General features: G+C 38.9%; 1 protein-coding gene across 4 annotated transcripts in view; it reads right to left on the minus strand.

Annotated features, from left to right (window-relative positions):
• CABCOCO1 (ciliary associated calcium binding coiled-coil 1) overlaps positions 1 to 2,241 on the minus strand; it is a 127,546-nt gene extending 125,305 nt beyond the window's left edge. For all 4 annotated transcript variants that reach the window (XM_082611051.1, XM_082611050.1, XM_082611052.1 and 1 more), the window contains exon 1: positions 1,949 to 2,241. In XM_082611051.1, the coding sequence (XP_082467177.1) occupies positions 1,949 to 2,029 (81 nt within the window). In that variant the 5' untranslated portion in view covers positions 2,030 to 2,241. The remainder of the gene's footprint in view (positions 1 to 1,948) is intronic.
• Positions 2,242 to 21,205: the final 18,964 nt, after the last annotated feature.

Consider the following 21,205-nt stretch of genomic DNA (forward strand, 5'->3'; position numbering starts at 1 on the left):
TAAGAAATAATACTATAAGGGACTAGGTCTTGGGGGATCAACTCAGGAAAGAATCTGACCTGAGAAGAACCTTTCAGTACCTAACTGAAAAGATGTAGCCTTGGGAACAGACACACCGAGAGAGATTTTTGCTGTCTTTTCTATCTAACCGCTGAAACCCACAGTGGGCACAAATGAGTGGCATGAAGGACTTATTCTAATGAATGATGTAACACTAAGGATCAACTGTCTACTCCATGAATTATAGGAACTCTGCTTTCATTAGAATGGAAAATGGAGTTTTGACCATGCAGTGTGTTAATCTTAGTAAATGAGCACAGTTAAGTGAGTCCAAATTCCAACTTGATTTGTTCGGTTTGTTACTAACTAAAAGACTATTGATTGTCATGGGGAATACCTGCTTCTCCAAGAAGTTTACAAAAGTGCCCACTGACAGGGCTAAGATGGCAGATAATCACCTAACGTCTATATGTATTCGTTTGACTCGTCCATTATAAAAAGTGATTATTTTTTTCCTGGAACATGGCACTTCTTCGCATCTTTAAAAAAAAAATTATGGGGTATTTTTTTTTTTGAAGTACAGGCTCATTAACCTCAAATTATCAGTCTTTCTTACAAAGGACATTATCTACATGGGAAACTATATATGTGGGTGTACACTGACAACTGTACATTCTCATAAGTTTTTGTATATATTTAAATAACACGATTTAATTGGGGAATTTCCTATGCCACTTTTGAAACTATATTACTTACATTAGAGATCACAAGGGAGTAACTGGGTTAGTAACCAGTTTATCACATTAAAATGTATTTTTAATGTATGCTAATTTCAAAAGGCTCATAGGAGAATCCGCAAACTTTAGTGGTCTGCACACAGTATTGGGAAGAATGGCTTGGGAATGACCTGCACATCTCTGGGCAAGGCACTGAATTCACTGGCTCTGCGTTTCCTCATTTATAAAACTGCAGCTAAAAAAACAAAACAAACAAACAAAACAACTGCAGCTATACTTATCTTCTGTACAAAAAAAAAAATGTTATTTACACAAATAAGTAAGTTGAGCCTAGCAATGTTAATTATAACATTATTCACCTTCAGAGTCTTAAAAAAACAAGAAAAAACTTCTTAGGACAACATGATTGACTCAAGTATGTGAAGATTTAAACATTTTTAGTAATATCTGGCATATATTCTTAATTAAAATCTCAGGATACAAAGCTTGTGAGTAACTCAAGTTACCTAGAACCCATTTATTACTGAGAACTGGTGTTCGGAGGGGCCTGAGGAAAAATCTTTATTTTACACAGGAAACCACTGGAGGCCCTAGGACGTTAAATACTTTTCCTAAAAACAAGGGGCTGATGAGCAACTAAGCCAAAACTGGAAGGTCGATTTTTCCAGGCGTTCCTCCTTTGTCCCATCTCCTATTATGTATTTATTATTTAGAGAAACAGCAAAATAATAAGGGAAACACTTGTCTTCAAATATTAATCTATCCACTACCAATGAAGAGTAATTATTCCACGACAGCTTTTGAGCAACAGGAACTGTGATCATCTGAAGTGAATTAGTAGTAATTTCCAAAAGAGTCGGGCCCATTTAAGATTGCCAGAATTCCCTTTCAAGTGCTGAGAATCCGGGGGAAAGCGCGTCCTTGTGAGGCCTTTGGGGCAACGAAGGAACCGTCCAACGGAAGGATTTCTAGTTTACACTCGAGAGCACGAGGCGCGTCGAGCGGCAGGGCTCGGGGAGCGCGGGGCGGTGGCTCCGGGACCCCCTCTCACTCCCCCGGAGCCCGCGCCGCCCGGGACCCGCTCCAAAACCCTCCGCCACTCGGGTCCGCGCACCCAACCCCCAGCGGGAGGCGCCTCCCCAGGACCAGCCTCGGCCGCGGGCAGGGGGCGGGCGCTCGGGGGTCGCGGGTACCGGGCAGGGACGGCGTACCTCCGACTCGGGCGTGGTTCCCGCCGGAGTCATCCCCGCGGGGGTCGTCCCCCCGGGAGTCGTCCCCACAGACGCCGCCATGATCCAGCCGCCGCACGGCGGCCCCTCGTCGCCGGGGCAACCGGGGCGGGGCCGGGGTCGCTGGGCTGGGGAAGTGAGCACCACGCACAGCGGCTTCCGGTCCGGAGCCGCGTCCGCAGCTGGGAGAGGGCTGGGACCCGGTGGCGGTGGGGGCGGGAGATCCGGGCCCGGCCGCTGCGGGGCGCTCTGCCGGGAAGGCCCGCGGCGGTGCCTTGAATCACCGAGTAGAGACAGACGTTCCTGTTAGTAAGAGCGAAAAAAAAAAAAAAAAAAAAGCAATTTAAACGAACTAGTGTACGTGGAAGTGACCACTGCGAACACATAGCAAGTTCTCAATAAGTATTAAAGTGAGATATATGATTGGAATTGACCCTTGATTGATATTTGATATTAAGGAATTGTCATTTTTAAGTGTTAGGAGATTAGGAGGTTATTGTCATGTTTACAAGAAAAAACCGTCTTTATCTTCTAGAGACAACATGCTGAAAGATTTAGTGATGATGAAATGGTAAAATGCCAGCGATTTACTGCAAAATCATGAGGGGTAGATGGATAATGAGTGGAGGTATAGTGGAAGAATCAAGATTGGGTACATGGAGGGGGTGTGGTCATTATACTATTATTTCTACTTTATATATATTTGAATTTTTCCATAATAAAAACATTGAAAAACAATATATTTAGTAATAGTATCAGTAGTCTTCTCTGGATGATAGTACCTGCTTTGATAATGAAATGTGCTTTGCTTATATTAACCTGTGTGGGAGTTGCTATGCAGGAAGCTTACTGCAAAAAATCAGACATTATTTAAATGCTTCACTTTCGCCATCTGTAAAATGAGATAATGACAGTGTCGGGCTCATTGCATTACTGTGAGGATTTAACATGTTAATATATGGGAATGTTTAGAATAGTATCTGGTACCTGTAGTCAGATATTATTAGGATTAGTATTAATGTGTACGTTTCTCTTGACTTTAGTCCATCCTGTACAACACCTGCCAAAATAATATTTCCATTACAGACTTCTTCTTACATTTGCCCACTGCCTTTCAAACCGAATTTAACACTTTAGCTTTATATAACCTCAGGATAATTGTGCCTTATCTTGTCTTACTGTTAAGATTTTGCACACAATTTGTACTAACTGGTGTTTATGAATTGTCTCTACTTTTGTATATGTTTGATTAGTCTTTTTTTTTTTTTTTTGCGGTACGCGGGCCTCTCACTGTTGTGGCCTCTCCCGTTGCGGAGCACAGGCTCCGGACGCGCAGGCCCAGCGGCCATGGCTCACGGGCCCAGCTGCTCCATGACATGTGGGATCCTCCCGGACCGGGGCCCGAACCCGTGTCCCCTGCATCGGCAGGCGGACTCTCAACCACTGCACCACCAGGGAAGCCCTGATTAGTCTTTTAAGTGGACTGTGGAGTCCTCCTTTCCTTGATATTTTCATGCCTAAAGAAACTGGTTTAGCTCTTAGTACAGAATATTCACTCAACAATGAGTTTATGATTTCTAACACTGTTTAAAAAGGACTATGTTAGACTTCCTCAGTTAGTGAAAATATAGTCAATTTTTAGTGATTGCCAGAGTTAATACTTAAGTGCTACCACCTTACAAACTCATTACAATGCTTAATTATTTGATTTTTTCCTTCTGATCGCTACTTCAAAGAAATGGAAAACAACGGGTCATCTTCTGCTAAGTAAGAACCCTTCACATTCTTTAAATTTAGCCTTTGGTACATTGCTAAAGCATTTATTTCTCTAAACTGTAATTCTCGTTTTCTCAAATGTCTGATTTATTTTCCTGGCTTTTAATAGTTCTGCCATTTCTTTGACAGTTTTTATGTTTTCTTCACCCCTTTTTGGTTTTGGACCCCGGAGCTAGATGGAGGACTCCATTAAAGATGGAATCAGTTCTAACAGTGACAGGAGGGTTACCCCAGGGAGGGGGGAATTGTTTTGTAGGAATTTCAATTTTACTGTATTTAATATCATAATTTATTGGAGAAGTCAGTTTTGAGGAGGTAATTTAATTTTACGGGGCACAATTTTTTTGCCCAGTAAGGAGTGGTGTTGAAAACCCATTAGCCTGAAGGTTACTTTTAATTTGCACAAGTTGAAGCTGATTTTAGCTTCTCACTTCTTTTGTACGGAGGTGCCAACAAGAAAGATACTTCTCAGTAGGTGATATGCTTTCTTACATGGAAAGGTCAGTTAAGTCTTCCTTCTCAAGTCTCTTTTGAAGATAAAGGCTTCTCACTGAAGCCTGAAAATTCCATTCGTTATCTTAGTTTATTGTTTTAAGGCTAGCAGAGAAAAGGAAACATATGGGTCTGGTAGTTTACAATTATTTTCTTTTAAAAGACCTCTGACTTTTAGCACATCACAGTGAAATATGGGGTAGCTTGATACTATTATTTGCTCAATTGGATTGGCCCTTGTTCTAATGAAAGTACTTCAATCTACACACCTATAAACCTATAAGTAGCAGATTTTACAAATGGAATCAGATTTTCTTGAAGAGGGATATTTTCATAATTTTACCAATTGAGGTATTGGATGTTTAAAATAAACCATACCAGAGAAACATTCAGGAAAGGGCTAGATAATTTTATAATGGGCATTGATGGTCTGGTGTGGAAACATAAGACAATGAAAACCGATGGTGAGATTTCAGCTGTCTTCTTAGGGTAGGGAAACGTTTCTACTCCACTCATGATTTATGTGTTACTGGCTCATTTTAAGTATAAGTGAAGTTCTTTAACAATAAATGAAATAATGTCACTAATGAGATTAATGACATAGTAGTAGTTCTAACACTGTGATTCCTGAGGTCTTCAATCTATTAGGTGACACCCGTGATAGTCTAAGAGGATCAGGCTGGAAAAATTCCAATTTGAAATAGTACTGAGAGACCATAAAATTGTGGAGGTGGAATTTAGATAACACTCTGTATTCAAGCCTTCAGATACATTTGTTAGATGTAGAAAGAAAAACTATAAGAAGCATTTTAATTTGTGAATAATCGCCTTCACTCTTGGTTACATATTTAATTTTTAGCCAAGAAAGTATTGCAATTGCTAATCAGATTTGAAATATATTTCATTTTCTTAACCTTTACATAATTCTCACATCTGGTCTTCTCATTTCAATCAAGTGCCTTAATCTGTTCAAGTCATATTTGAGAACATTTAAAAGTCTCACCTTAATAAAGCACTTTTAGGAGACGGCATAGTAAACCTACTGCAGTAGAATGCATTCTATGACTGACTATTATTGGTTGGGGGGAGGGGAGTGTAATGATTTTCTATTAACAGTTGGTATGATTTTGACCTTGTTCATGTAATACTGTGTCCTGTCTTCAAAACTCTGTACTCTCCCATGGTGGGCATATCTGTTATTCTTTCTTTCTCCAGTTATTCCCTTTACAGTGGATCCTTAGGCCCTTCAGATGAAAATTCTGTCTTTTTCCCAAATCAGAAAATACTCTCTTTTCCTAACCCAGAGCCCTCTTTAAGTCAGTTTTGTAACTTGTTCCTTTTCTTCCTGATAATCTTTTAAAAAAAGAGAAAGGGTCTCTTACTCATCACCTCTCCTTAACCACTCCATGCCCTGCAATTGGTCTCTTACCTCCTTTGCTCTCCTAAAGCTCTCCTCTCAAGGGCTGCCCCTGGGTCCTGTCTTCCTTGGTGTGTGGACATTCTCTGTTTGTCCCTAATGTCCACTTCCTGCCTTCTCCACTTGACCTTGTACCCTGGAAGGCTGACCCATCAGCTGGATTTGCCAAGTTCCTCACCCTCAGACTTGTGATTGGGTTTGGCCAGTGGGAACACCATCAGCTTAATGGTAGGAAAGTGAGGTCAGGGTCATTTATTCTCCCTGTTTCCTTCCTGCAGGATTACAAGTTGGGAGTGGCCGGGTTCCTACACCAAAGGACTTGATGGCTGCTTCTGGTCCCTCAGCCCCGCCATCTCCTCTTCAGGCCTAAGGGTAGTAATGGCTTCCCCCTGCTGCGGAGCCCCAGGCTGCTTCCCCATCCCTTGTTGGCTTCCCTGTTGTCTGCCCACGTGTTTATACATAGCTCCATTACCAAAATTCCCTCAGTTCCCACCTTTGTGCCATCTGTTTCCTGTTGGTACCTTGGCTGACATCAGCAAAAATTAACTCCAAAACATTTAGTGTGGAAGACTAAGCCTGGCTTGATCAACACCATTGCTGTCCTCTACTTAGTTGTGCAATGAGCAGTACTGTCTGTAAGTGACCTTGAACAATTACCCAGGTAAGACTGTATCTCACTGCCATCCATTCTGCATGTGGAGGAACTGATGGTTTGCCTCAGGACTCGCAGCCAACAGCGGGGATTAGAACTCCCCATGGGTCCTGTGCTATCTATGTCCTGGGCAGCTGTCTGTCCCAGTCTTGACAAGACTTCTTTTAAACTTGCCCTCTAAAAAAGGCAAAATAACAGATAACCTGGGCCCGGCCATCCCTCTCCATGGATGATGAGGGAGTGTGGGGGAGGAGCAGTGCCTTCCTCTTCTCTTCTTGTTGATCCTGGCCTTCAAGGTTTGACCTTTCCCAGTAAAACCTCCCCTGTGCCCTGTGGTGTTGGGGAATTCACCTGGAAACCGGGAGGGACACACCTGGCAGGGGAGCATGCTTGTGAGAATGCATGTCATTCACAGATTCACTTCTCCCTGGGTGTGTAGATTTATAATTTGCACATTAATTGTTTTCATTTAAAAATTGTTCTTTATTGTAGCATTTACGTTAGTATTTTTACCACTCCTTTTACACCTCAGGGAACTACTTTTGAGTCCTTGATCCATATTTGTGGACTAGTAGTTTAATGCAAAAAACAAGTTAACAAACCTAAGCAACGATACACACCTTAAGTGAAAATGCTTCCACTGAAAAAAACTGCACCGTTTCCAGAACGTTCATCCAGGCAAACGGATGCAAATTCCTGAAGTGCAAGCAGAATCTTTAAACACATGATTTGAGTTAGTCATAAACAATTTTTGTGAAACTCAAAATTTATCCTATGTTTTACATTTGTGAAATATGTATGATCAAAACAGTTTCACTGATTTTTTTTTCCTCCTAAGACTGCCTAAAAGTGACTGGGTGCCATTTAATTAATGGCAGGGGGCTCCATTGCACTTTGAATATATTTTTGAGAAAATTTATCCTGGGGGTTCTGGGAAGGGCCTTGGCTGAGCAAGTATTGCCCCCTTCTCTGTGCTGCATCCCGCCCCACTCTACTTTTAAATATAGCAAGTCTAATTTTACCTGTTTTACATAATAGCTTTCTTGTGAATTTAGGATTTTGAGCTTTAAAAAGTTTGAAAGCCATTAGGTAATCTCTAAGGAAACTTCATCTCTGAAAATTCTAGTACAATATAATTTCCCAAAGCATTCATAGGCTGAAATGATCACTTTGGCAAACACACAGTATTACTGTTATTAAACATTTCTGATGTATATGCGTGTTTATGATTCTAGGGAAGGAAAATAACATTCATTATCTCATTTAATCATCAGAATCCACTGTCATGGTATTCCACATAGCATTGCTTTTGATGGAGGAACTTACTACACAGCAAAAGAAGTGCAGCACTGGGCCCACGCTCATGGAATTCACTGGCCTTACCATATTCCCCCTATCATCCTGAAGTAGCTGGCTTGATGGAACAGTGGAATGGCCTTTTGAAGACTCAGTTACTTTGCAGGCCTGGGGCAAGGTTATCCAGATGGTTGTACGTGCTCTGAATCAGCATCCAGTATATGGTATTGTTTCTCCCACAGTCAGGATTCATGGGTCCAGGAACCAAGGAGTGGAAATGGGAGTGGCAAAACTATTACTACCTTAATGACCCACTGGCAAAATTTTGCTTCCTGTTCCCATGTCCTTATGCTCTGTTAGCCTAGAGGTCTTAGTTCCAGAGGGAGGAATGGTTCTACGAGGAGACACAACAATGATTCCATTGAACTGGATGTTAAGACAGCCACCGAGCCACTTTGAACCCCATACTTCTGAATCAACAGGCGAAGATGGGACTTACAGTGTTGGCTGGGGTGATTGGCCCTGACTACCAAGGGGAAATTAGGCTACTACTCCACAACAGAGGTAAAGAAGAGTATATCTTGTATATAGGAGACCCCTCAGGGCCTCTGTTAGTATTACCAGGCCCTGTGATTAAGGTCAATAGAAAACCACCAAAACCCAATCCAGGCAGGACTACTAATGGCCCAGACCCTTCTGGAATGAAGGTTTAGGTCACCCCACCAGAAAAGAAACCATGACCAGCTGAAGTGCTTGCTGAAGGCAAAAAGAATATGTAACAGGTAGTGGAAGAAGGTAGTTATAAATACTACCACCACTGATGAGTTACAGAAACAAAGATTATAATTGTCATGAGTATTTTCTACTTACTTTGTTATGAATGTGTTTGTGTGTGTGTGTGTGTGTGTGTTTTCTTTCCTCTCTTATTCCCTTATGTAATATAAGGTGTATTGACTTTATATCACAGTATTTATGTATTATTAATTTTATATCACAGTTTTCAAGTTACAGGATATCAAGAAGACTAAACAGAAAAAACAAAAAGACAAAAACTCTCTCTGTCTGCTCAAAAATTCCATTTTAATGAGGTACTAAACCTAGATTCCATTTCAAGACATAAGAACCCACTAATTAGTATATTGGAAGGCTTTTTGTCTATGCAAATTTGAGAACTTAAGATCTGCAAAGAGCCTGATATTATATGTGATGTTTCTTTAACTGGAAATCATATCCTACTGGTTGATGGTTAATAGTTTGTTAAAAAGTGATAAGTGCTATGGGGAAAAACAGAGCAGCTTGAAGGGGGATCAGAAGTGTGGGGTTGGGAGAATCTGTACATATTGAAATTTCAAGTAGAATGGTCAGGATAGGCCTTGGAAAGAGATGACAATTGAGCAAGCTTATCATCACCATTATCATAACTAGCATTCTGGCTAACTGCTTTCTGTGCATTTCTTATTTAAATTTCATAACAGATATAGTCACCGAAGCTTAAAGAAGTTAATTATTTACCCCGTGTAACATAGCTATTTAGTGGAGGCTATGGAATTTAAATTCAGGACTATCTGATCAAGGGCCACGTTGTGCATCCTGTACTGTGTCTCAAAGCAGTGGTTTCCTAACTGTATTTGGAGGTTGCAGTGACATTTGATTTGACATTAGTTTTTCAAAGCATCTATTATTAGCCATATCTTTAAAACTCAGTTTAAAACCATGTACTCAAATATATAATAATTCACATGTTGACATATTGGAGGGTCTCAACCTATTAAACTATGGGTTAGGTACTTTTTGCACATGTGCAAAATTTTTCCACTTCTGTGCATATATTTGAACATTGTACAAATGTTTCATTGTCTAGGAATGTTTAAATTTTGTATGATTAAGAAAATTCAGGTGTTAGCAGGCCTGTTCAACATAAAATTGTAAAACAGCTCGTGTAGCACAAGGTAGGATCGGGAATGTCTGCTGATTGTGTGTTCTTATCATAGTGGAATCATTGACAACTCATTGAAAAAAAGAACCAATAACATGTTTATATAATGTTATATGAATGGTAATCCTAGCACCATTGGTTAGGTTCAGATGCTTTTTTGCCTGACTTATAATTGAGATATATATATAATTACTTTTATTTTGAGCTCTGAATTACTACAGGGGAGACTACAGGGAAGCTTTTTCTTTATTTTAATCTACCATCTGCAATTACTTAATGTAGGTCAAGTTTTTAAATTAATATTATGAAGCCAAGTCAGAATATTGGAATAAATTCAATATTGAGACTGACATGGCTGGAATAGTCTCATTATGTTAGTTTTTATAGTTAGAAACAAATATGTTATACTAAGTAAATATGTTTATAGTTATAATAAATGCATGTTAAAATAGACTATATACCATACATTTATATAAATAATACAATACTTTCATCTATTTACCTATTGAAGCTTAATTTTTAAAAATTCAGTAGGAGGGGGTATAGGTTGAAATCTATTGATATAAACATGGAAGTAGTTTCTATAATGAAAATTACCTAGGGAATTAGGAAATAACGTTAGACTGTGCCCATAGTTGCCCTAAATGAAAGTAGGAAATACTGCTCCATTTTTAAATATGAATAGTCCAATAAACAAAATAATGTGTTTTCTCATTTATTTCAATCTATATAATCGTGACATCAAGGAAACAGAATAGCATAAAAACCTTCATGATTTCATTACTCACTCGTTGACTTTAGGTGACTGAACTTGGAAGGAGGTGATTGCTGAGGTGTTGGTGGTAAAGGGACAATTCACTTGAGTTTGAGATTGCCACTGCTGTGACTACAGGTCTCCAAATTTTACCCCTTACCCCTCAACTCACTTGGTGACTTACACCTGAAGTTCACCTTCTTATGTAGACAGAATGTAAGTTGTTTTCTGCGAGGAATATGAGAGGTGGGCATTCATAATATTTATTTCCATGAGTATTACTTTAGCCACTAGAGAAAATTATCTTCAGTGGTTGATTAATATGTTGAAAATAGCTTCATTTATATGGAAGCCATGTCTTCATGTGGAAAGATTGAGAAAAAATATTAACCCAAAATTTGTATTGAATTAGTGGAATTATTGAAATGGATTGAGGTAATAAGAAAAACAAAAATGCCCCAGCTAGAAAAATAAACAAAGGTGTGTACTGGCACATCTTAAAAGAAGAAACATTAATGAAAAGAAACACATGAAAAAGGTTCAACCTCAATAAAGATAAAAGAAATGCAAGTTAAAACAATCATAGTATCTCTTGCCAATCAAAATTCACAAATTCTCAGGTACTTCTTGTGGACCTGTGAATTAATAGAGTTTCTGGAAGTTCATATGACAATATGCATCAAAATATAAAGATTCGCATACTCCTTGACCTGGAAATTACATTTTTAGAAATGTGTCCTATGGACATAATCATAAATATCTGAAAAACTCATCTGTAATTTTTGGTATAACATTGTTTATAATCGTGGGGTTGGGGAGAGAAATAAAATAATGTCAAATAATGGGGCAAAGATAAATTGTTAGATCCATAAAATGAAATTCTATATGGTTATGAAGTATCATGTTTGAGAAATTGTTCATGATTAATAAAAAGAAAGCACAGCACAAAGATATACACAGCATGATACTCATTTATGTATCTGTCTGTATACATATACGTATAATATATATAGTATGTATTATATACATATTTAGTAAAAGAACTGGAGGAATGTTCACTAAAATATGTGGTGTCTTTGTGTGATTTGTCTTTTTTTTTGCTTTTTTGTACTTTGCAAATTCTCCATAATAAACAGGCAGCATGATTTTTTACACTTTAATGGAAAATTTCAACCTTACACAACAGTACAGAGAACAGTATAATGAACCTCCATGTATCTATCACTCCATTTCAACAACTATCAACAAAAGTTTAAAAAAAAAATTTTTTTTGAAGTTCAATTACCCACAAACCATTGTACCCAAAGCTCCTGGAGCTACTTACTGTGATTCTTCATGGAGGATTTCTCATATCTTCCCTCGAAAAATATTTTGTTTCCACTGCCCAAATCCTGTTTCTAAAACATTGGCTTAGTCACCAAAAATTTTTGTTACAGAAAGCTCAAAGCATTTCAGTGTTGTTAATGAAAATAATCAATAATGTGATTTTTAATTTTTTTACCCAAGTAAAAGCCACGTCTCTGTTTCTGGCAGTTTATCACTGTTTCTCTGAATATATAAACAAGAAGCTTATGAAAAATGAGATCCAAAAGGCGACGTGGCTGGTTGTGTGAGGTCCTTGCATCTCTTTCTTCATTTAGTTTAGGGATTAGGCAGAATTTGGTAAAGCATATTTAAGTTAAAGGGTCCATATACTCTGCAATCAGTTTGGGGAGCACTTTCATTCTTGAACTCAGAATCTGAAATACAGAACGTGCTGTGCAAGCAGATGTTGATAAGCAGATTTTAGGAGAAGTTAAGAGCCAGCCATGTCTGCTCCAAAGGATTATGTGCTTCCATGCAAAAAACAGATTCCCACCAGTTTAAATATTTTCCCCACTGAAGAATGAACGACCCAAAGAGGTGCAAAAAACCACCATCTAGTATGTTTATAACTAAAAACCTCTCTTCCAGACTCCTGTTTTTGTATCAGCTTTAAAGGCACATTTTCACACTGTATGTTAGTGGGAGTGTGTGTATTTTGATGGACTAACCCCTCTGGTGAACTTTAAATGTGTGCTATTTTTTAAAATCCTAGATAACAAACTTTTGGAAAGTGGAAAATTGTTTATTTCTTTTATTTCCATAAGGCCCAATACTATGCTTCCAATGCACTCAGTAGAGCTGGACCATAAAAATAATAAATGTGTGACAACGTGAATATAAACATAATAAATGTCATGCTTTCACGTGGCAAATCGTCAATATGTATTGACATTTGTTCTTACGGCATCTATTAAGGCCACACCATATTTATTAACTCTGGGTTGATTACACTGCTCCATTAACTTGGTAATTTCATTTTAGTTTGAGGGATTTTAGCTGCTGAATTAGTTTAAGTTTTATGCACAAGCCCAGAAGTCCTTGGGCAGTGAGCACATTTCATATATATAAAATAAATAATTAATGAAGAAAAGTTGTTTTGGAGAAGCAGAAAACAACAGAATCAGGATCAGATAACTTTTTAATAACACAAACTGAGAAACCGCTCATTGAGATTATAGCCACAAACTGTGTCAGGTATGTTCATAGGCTTTTTAGTAAAATACTTCAGAGTAGAAATACTTATATCAGAGGGAAACATTACTTCAGTAAGAAAACAGATATTGAGCCCACCTGGCCAGTGTGAGCAATAAAGGAAGATGCATATAAGGCGCAAGCCTGAGTAAATCTGTTTCTGAACTGATTTTAAACATGATATTGCAGAAATTTCATGAGAAACATGTTCCCCTTCTGATAAATCCCACAAAAGTTGCCAAAAAGACTAGTTAAGAGAGAATATATTGGCTGAAGTCTTTGTAACTGAGCAGGACCTTATGGGACTTCCCTGGGGTAGACCCCTCCCCCATATCCTCTGCTTTAGCTCCTTTCTGAAGTACCTAGATAATAGTATCTGATGCACATCTCCTGAGTTGTATTACAGGTACTAAAACCCCTACCAAATGTAGGGAATTAACTACTTAATGTCCACGAGCACCACAGCCCCAGACCTACTGGGATCCGAGGACTGGTAATGTTAACACCTGTGACTCCGCCCTGTTACCTCTCCATCAACCAATCAGAGAGTTGTGCACGAGCTGATCACATACCCTGGGACGTTCCTCCCCCACCTTGCCTTTAAAAGTGACTTGCCGGACGAGTTCCGGCTTTTCGAGCATTAGCTGTGCCCGACTCTTAGTCCTGCAAGGAACGCTGCACTTTGCTTCACTACAACCCGGGGCCAGTAGATTGGTTTTACTGCTCACAGGCGAGCGGACCCAAGTTTGGTTTGGTAATAATTTTGGTACCCAAAGTGGGCTACGGACGGTCCCGAGTGGATGTCTCCCCTTGGCACATTGACCCTGACTCTTCGTGGCTCCCAGGACCTGTCCAGCAGCTACCTAAGCATCTTTTCCTCAGGGATGGTCCCCAGCTCTTGCTGCCACACTGGCATCCTTGGCCCACAGAGCTTCTGTGGTGAAGAAAACAAGGCACTCACATCGGCCGCTTGAGACGTCTTTGGTGAGTAATGGGGTCTCGCGTGTGATGACACCACGGTATCCTTCCTTATTGCATTGCCCTCGCCTACGGCAGAACATTGGTTGGGATTTTCCCTTTTGGACAGTCATTTTGGCTTCATCTCCGATGGGCATTAGTTGGGGTTCTCCCTTTTAGATAAAGCATGGTCACACGGCTGCATCTCTGACTGCCGGAGCGTTGGTTGTACCTCCCCCCCTCTCCCGCACTCGTAACCACTAGTTTGTTCTCTGTCTGTGAGTCTGCTTCTTTTTTGTTATATTCACTAGTTTGTTGTATTTTTTAGATTCTACATATAAGTGATATCATATAGTATTTGTCTTTCTCTGTCTGACATTTCACATAGCATAATGCCCTCCAAGTCCATCTATGTTGCTGCAAATGGCAAAATTTCATTCTTTTTTATGGCTAATATTCCATTGTGTATATATATATATATATATATATATATATATACACACCACATCTTTATCCATTCATCTTTTGATGGACACTTAGATTGCTTCCATATCTTGGCTATTGTAAGTAATGCTCCTGTGAATATAGGTGCATGTATCTTTTCAAATTAATGATTTTGGTTTTTTTGGATGCATACTGCTGGGTCATCTGGTAGTTCTATTTTTAGTTTCTTGAGAAATCTCCATACTGTTCTCCACAGTGATTGCACCAATTTACGTTCCCACCAACAGTGTAGGAGTGTTCCCTTATCTCCACACCTCCTCCAGCATTTATTGTTTGTAGACTTGTTGTACCTGCTGTACCTTTCCTGAGTTGTTTTACAGATGCTAAAACCCCCACCAAATGGAAGGAATTAACTACTTGATGACCATAACCCCCAGACCTACTAGAATCTAAGGATTGATATTGTTAACCCTTGTGACAACACCCTGTTACCTCACCATCAACCAATCAGAGAATTGTGCATGAGCTGATCACATACTCTCGGACTCTCCTCTCTCAACTTGCCTTTAAAAATGCTTTGCTGAAACCCCATCAGGAGTTCGGGCTTTTTGAGCATTAGCTGTCCTGGACTCCTAGTCTGGGGCCCTGCAATAAACACTGCACTTTCCTTCACCACAACCTGGGGTCAGTAGATTGACTTTACTGCACGCAGGTGAGCGGACCCAGGTTTTGGTTCTGTAACAGCTTCTTTAGCTTGTAGTCAGTCTCACCTGTATAATATACAGAATAGTAGTCTGTGTTATTTTAGCTACTATCTATTAACAAGTCATAGGCTGCACTTGAGTCTGACCTTTCAGTTCTCACTCACTAATTTGTTTAATTTATTGTCCTCTCTGAAGGCACTTAGAACATCCAAAAAAATGTTTTAAAAGCCTTAAAAACAAATGAGTAAACACATGTTCTACTTATCATTTTGTCAGACTGAAGAAAGTTCTTTGGATGTGCTCAACAGCTCCTGGATGGAGACAAACATGATCAGTTAAATAAATGAACAGTTTCATTGGGATCAGAAAGTTTCAGCAGAAGCTATTAATTTTTATGAGCATTAACTGACAAAAATCTATGTATTTGACATAACCTATGTGTCTGTAGGACCCTCCCCCCCGTTAACGTCAGGAACAGAGAATCGTGCAATTCAGATAAAAATTGTAGCATATGGCAGAGTCTTTACAATGGTGGGAAGATAGGCCAAAAATTATGTTTGTAAATTTTTGAAATGATTTCCAGAAACGCATTACAGCCTAAGTACTTTATACAGTATGTATTGTTAGCAGGTGTTGTGAGTACTGTATTTCTTACAATGCTGACATTTTACTCCTTTATACTCTTTAAGGGAACAAGCAGCATAATTGGAATTCCTTTGAGAATGATTTGTTAGTTATTTTGGACCTTTATAGGGAGTTAATGGTAAATAAGAGCTGAGTTTTTGGACGTTCGTATCTATTGGGTGAGCAGATTATACTGTAAATTTTAAAAAGGAAGGGCAATTTAGGCAATGATACTAACAGCTGCACAGTTATTGTGTAATAGTGGCCCACCTGGGCTGAATTGTGAATTGTAAAACAAAGCTGAATGCTTTCAGTTCCGTGATGTATTATGCTACAAGGGAAGCTCTCAGCTAAGCAACATGTAGAGCTACTGTCAGACCATCCCTCTGCCAAATTACTAGTACACTGAAAAATGCCTACAGTGATATCAGTTGGTGAGATCATCACAGCCTGCTTCTCTTAATGTTTCCAGCATTCCTGATCCCGATTTTACATCTCAGTAAATTACTTGTGGTAGTAAAGTGTTTTCTCCTCCTTCATTACATTAATTGTTGGTAGATGGTCTATTAATTTAAAAAAAAACCTATTCAGCTCTTTGAAATTGAAAACACATGAAGTCTTCTCCCACCTTCATCAGGAACAGTGTAATAGGTAAACAATATCTAGGCAGTGAATTACATGCTATGATTTATATATGTAATGTGCAATTATTTTAAACATAGAGGAATGTTCTTATGGGTAAAACTCAGCAAAAGTAAGCCTTCTTGCATTTAAAAATTTACTACCATATATTGTGATTGATCAGCTTTCTGTAATTTAAAGAAAAAAATTTTTTTCTACATCTTCATCAGGGCCCCAACTCTATTTCTTTAATTTTCCTCTATACTTTCTAGTGAGAAAGAATGGAGAATAATGGAGGCTCTAGAAACATGAGCTTTTAGAAAAAGGAGTTGAGACATTAGGAAATCATGTGGTCTTGCTGTGAATTATCTCTAATAGGAGCCAAAGAAAAGTTGGGCATTATATCAAGCATTGTTTTCTTTCCAGGTTTTGCTAAATCTGGCTAAGTTTTACAAACACTTCAGGGGAAGTTCAGAGTTCTGCATCTTATTCCTAGATCTTTCATATGACCCCGAGAAGTCACTTAAGTTTACAGACTTGTTTGAGATGGATTTTAAGCCACCTTTCAACATACATCATTAAAGAAAAGTGTTCATTTGGGTGGTTTCTCTTCACACATACTCAGACAAAAGCATGGAAACTATTCTTCTATTTTGATGCAAAGAGTAATTCAAATTTTTAATAAAGCCAAATGGCTGCCTGGGTAAATCTGTTAATCAGTTTTTCTCTTTGCTTGTTTTCTTTTAGTAATGTGGTTTCCATTAGACATTTCAATTCTGTTTCATTGCTGGTAAGCATCTGTTTTAAAATACAGTTAAAAATTGGTACTCTTGGTCCAATTCCAAGGGGCAAAATCAGCAGGAATAAGTAATCCCACAGCCTTAAGAAGAAACTTCTAAAGCATGAAAAAAAGTAATAAGTACTAAACTTTGAATAAAAGAGCCATAAATGATTCTGGAAGCCTCATTTACATTGTAATGTGCATACCAGCATGATGTCATTATCAATTAGTCTGAGTATTTTCTAACAGCCACCTATTCTGAGTATGCAGTCATTTAGTTTACCGTTATGATTGTGGTGTGTGTGTTGGTATCAGACAGCAATGTCCATGGAAAGTATTGATAGTAATACAGAAAAAAATTATGCCAACTGTGAATCAGTCCTACTTCATTTAATGTTATTTATTGATACAAGGTAGATAGAATACCTCAATCTATGCGAATTCAATAGAATAATAAAATCTGGCTGTAATATAATCTTTCTACTGTACGAGTTAAAGCAAATATATACATATATATATGTATATATATAGTCAGTTTCATCACAATTTAGCTTTGTTTCTTTTGGATTTTGGAATGCTATAGTTATTGTCAGGACTCATTTCATTCTCTGTGTTTTAATGTCTCAGTCTCTGTTTACATTAGTTTTTTTTTTTTTTTTTTTTTTTTTTTTGGCTGCGTTGGATCTTTGCTGCTGGGTGCAGGCTTTCTGTAGTTGCAGTGAGCAGGGGCCACTCTTTGTTGCAGTGCACAGGCTTCTCACTGCGGTGGCTTCTCTTGTTGTGGTGCGCGGGCTCCAGGAGTGCGGGCTCAGTAGTTGTGGTGCACGGGCTTAGTTGCTCCGATGCATGTGGGATCTTCCCAGACCAGGGCTCGAACCTGTGTCCCCTGCATTGGCAGGCGGATTCTTAACCACTGAGCCACCAGGGAAGTCCCTCTCTCTTTAGATTTTGTTTTAAGACTCCCTGTGCACTGATAAGTGAAGTTGTGTCTGAGGTGTGAGGTGAGACTAACCTCTTGAGTTTAGGGTTTGGTTTTTGAAACTCTGGCATTTTGGGATAATATAGGGCAGTTTGAATGGATAGTGATGTTCTGAGTAAAGTGATCTGGATGAGATGCCTTGCTTCTTAGACACACTTTCTTGGTTTTAGGCTGTCTTTTAAAATTTCATTTAATTTGTTTCTACTTCTTTCTGTATATTATGAAATATTCCATAGCTTTTATTATTGTTGGTGCTACGATTATTATTATTGTTAACCCTTTCTGCTTTGCTGCATGTCTGTATATTAACCCAATGATTAGGATTTTTTTTAAAATTTATGATCTCAGAACATAAATACTTAATATGACTGAGACTCATCAGTGACAGATATCCAGGTACCTGATATCTTTGTGACAAGTATTTCTCAATAATATTGTTTAAAAATATAAAAGGGTTACCTGAGTAATGTATACCTTGTTTTTTAAAAAAAAGACTTAAAATGATGCTTGGTTTACCTGTGCAATAAAGGAAAAATAGTAAATAAAACAAAACAGCAACAATAAAAAAAAACAACCCTGTTTCTAGACTCTGTTCTAATGAAGTATTTTTACTGGCGAGGCTGGTTTTTCTCGGGACAGTGGTATATATACGGTCCTCTAGGCTCTCAAGCTAAGGCTTCCGGGCTTCGCTCTAATCACGCCGCAATTTGGTGATCTATGTAATGTTCTGTGCCTCCGTTAATCACACAGTGGAAAGAATCAGCTGACTGAATCATTTGCTTTATTACGACTCCAGAAAAGTACTGCCAGTTACTCCAGTAACTGCCTCGTGGGAACTTTGTCAGAGGGAGTATTCTGGAGGCAGACGTGTTTTGAACACCTCCCTTCAATTGCTGTAAGTGGCACCAAGACATTCCTGTTACAATTCAGTTAAAAAAGATGACCCTTTGGATAAGCTTTCCTAGTAGAAGTTGTTTATGCTGCATTTAATATCTTCATGGTGTTATCATGCTAAGGTGCCAGGGTGGTAATTGAACGGGATGATCTACGTGAGTGCTTTGGTACAGTTCCTGGTAGATGATGAGAACTCTGCACATGCTAAGGATCCAGCGATGATGCTGGCTATTGACCGTGTTCACATCACACATGAAGTTTCAAATGGGCATCCACCTAAATGGCTGTTTTTGAAAACTTAGCTGTGCCTCTCCTTTCTTTTTTTTTCCAGCACACAAATGTGTATCCTTAAGAAAGGACATAAAACTCTTTCCCTTGATCTCATCGTCTCTCACTGTTTCCTAGACTTTGCTCCATTAGGTGTCACTTCGGTCTCTCTTGCCCACCATCCTCTTTTCTGCAATCTGTAAACACTCTAAAGTCCCCTCCAAATCCTATCCATAAAACATAATACTTTCCTTGATCTAAGCACCTCTTTAAGCAGTTGACTTAGTTTGATTCTTTCCTTCATAGCCAAACTTCTTTTAAAAGGCATCTACTTGATGTCATCTCCCAACTCCCTATATAATTTGAAAAGCAGCAAGTGGTGTGGCAGAACAAATACAGAGCGGCGTGTCCAGCAAATCTGGGACCAATTGCACATCGAGTGTTAATCAGAAAAAGAAGATGCTGTCCCTCAAAGTCAGCCTCCCAGGATCTAAATTGTGAGCACGGGTTGTAAGAAATAGTCTTACCTACTGTGGGGATGCCAAGAGAGGCAACGGGTGGTTTCTTTCCCCAAGCTGCTTACGAACTAGTTGTGGAGAGGACCACACACATAGAAAGGTAACAGAATGAAAGGGAGGGTCCTTGGTTAGGAGGGGAGGTGATGACAAGATCAGAGCTGGGTGTAAAGGGTGGGTCGAATGTGGGAAGGTTGAGGAGATACAGCTCCAGGTGAGGAAATACTACGTAAATATGGTTAGTGATGGGAAAAGGTGAAATATGTTTGGTAGACAGAGATGAACAATCTGTCTAGGAAAGAAAATTCTCGTGGGAGAGTGGTGCAAGCCAATGCAAAAATGTTAATATGCGCTTTCTTCAGTAAATATGTTCCTGGAAAGTGGGAGGAAATAAGGACTAACGTAGCTGGTTCTTTTAGAAGTAGTGACAAGCGGCTCTCTCAATGAATGAATGCTGGAGGACCACGTTCTCATAGTTCCAGTCTGACCTTAGTGTAAATGAGGCAATTGCCTTAATTCTTCCGGGCCTTTAGGTGATCTATCAGTGTCTATGTAAATAATTAACTGGCACTTGCTATTTAATGAACTAATAGTGACTATGCAGTGCTACATTCAGTGCAGAATTCTGGGTCTCTTGAATGTTATTTTAATATTTGAAGGCTCTTCATGTCAACCCAATTTTTACCATGGACTATTTCAATAAATATCTGTGTTATGTGGTACTCTGTGGGGCAAAGTTAGTGAGGAATTACACCAAATTTATAAATTACTAGAGAGGTCTCACAGGTCTTGCATCATTTTAAAATTCTGCAAAGTTCATTAAATGGATCAAAATAGAGCCATAAATGGGTTCAATTAGCCTAACTTTCCCAGGATGTAACTTACTCTTCAAAGCTACATATCAGATTTTACATGGCTGGAGGTTCATTTAATAAATGACTTCTTCTGTGCACTAGATAGGACCCAAGAGACTGGAAATTGTTCATGTGGCTTCTAGTCATCCACTGACTTCCTGTGCTTATTTATTGCTCTATGGCAATATTTTATTGATATACTATATGTCAATTTGTCAGTTTGGGTCATTCTGTGTAATGCTGCAAAATATTCCTGATTTTTTTTTTTTTACCTTCTGAAAGCCTGTGTTCCTCTAAAGAGCTTCTGTGTAATACCCATCCATTAGTAATTTTGAGAGTTGATGGAGGAGGGGGCTACAGCTCTGGGGGTGGAAGATGTAGACAGGTTTGCTGGTTTCATGCACACTGGTAGGTGTCTGAGGAACATGGAGTATTTTTATTGAAAACCTTAGACCAGGTCTTAATTTAGTGACTTGATATTAGCGTTTCATCCAAAACATCATCATCAAAGGGACACTGTGACATATTTATCCAACTCTGATCCTTTGAAAGCAGTCAATCAGGGTAGAATTTCCATTTAACATCTGAATTTGACCTAGAGCTCTTGAGCCAATTTGGAAAACAGTGTATTAAGACAAAAATAATGAGACTTAACATAGAATACTCATCTTCTTCCTGATTTTCCTATTGGAAACTCAAAATCATGAAGTTATTGGCAGG

Source organism: Mesoplodon mirus (assembly GCF_964341445.2).
Source record: "Mesoplodon mirus genome assembly, chromosome: 2".
Lineage (NCBI taxonomy): Eukaryota > Metazoa > Chordata > Mammalia > Artiodactyla > Ziphiidae > Mesoplodon > Mesoplodon mirus.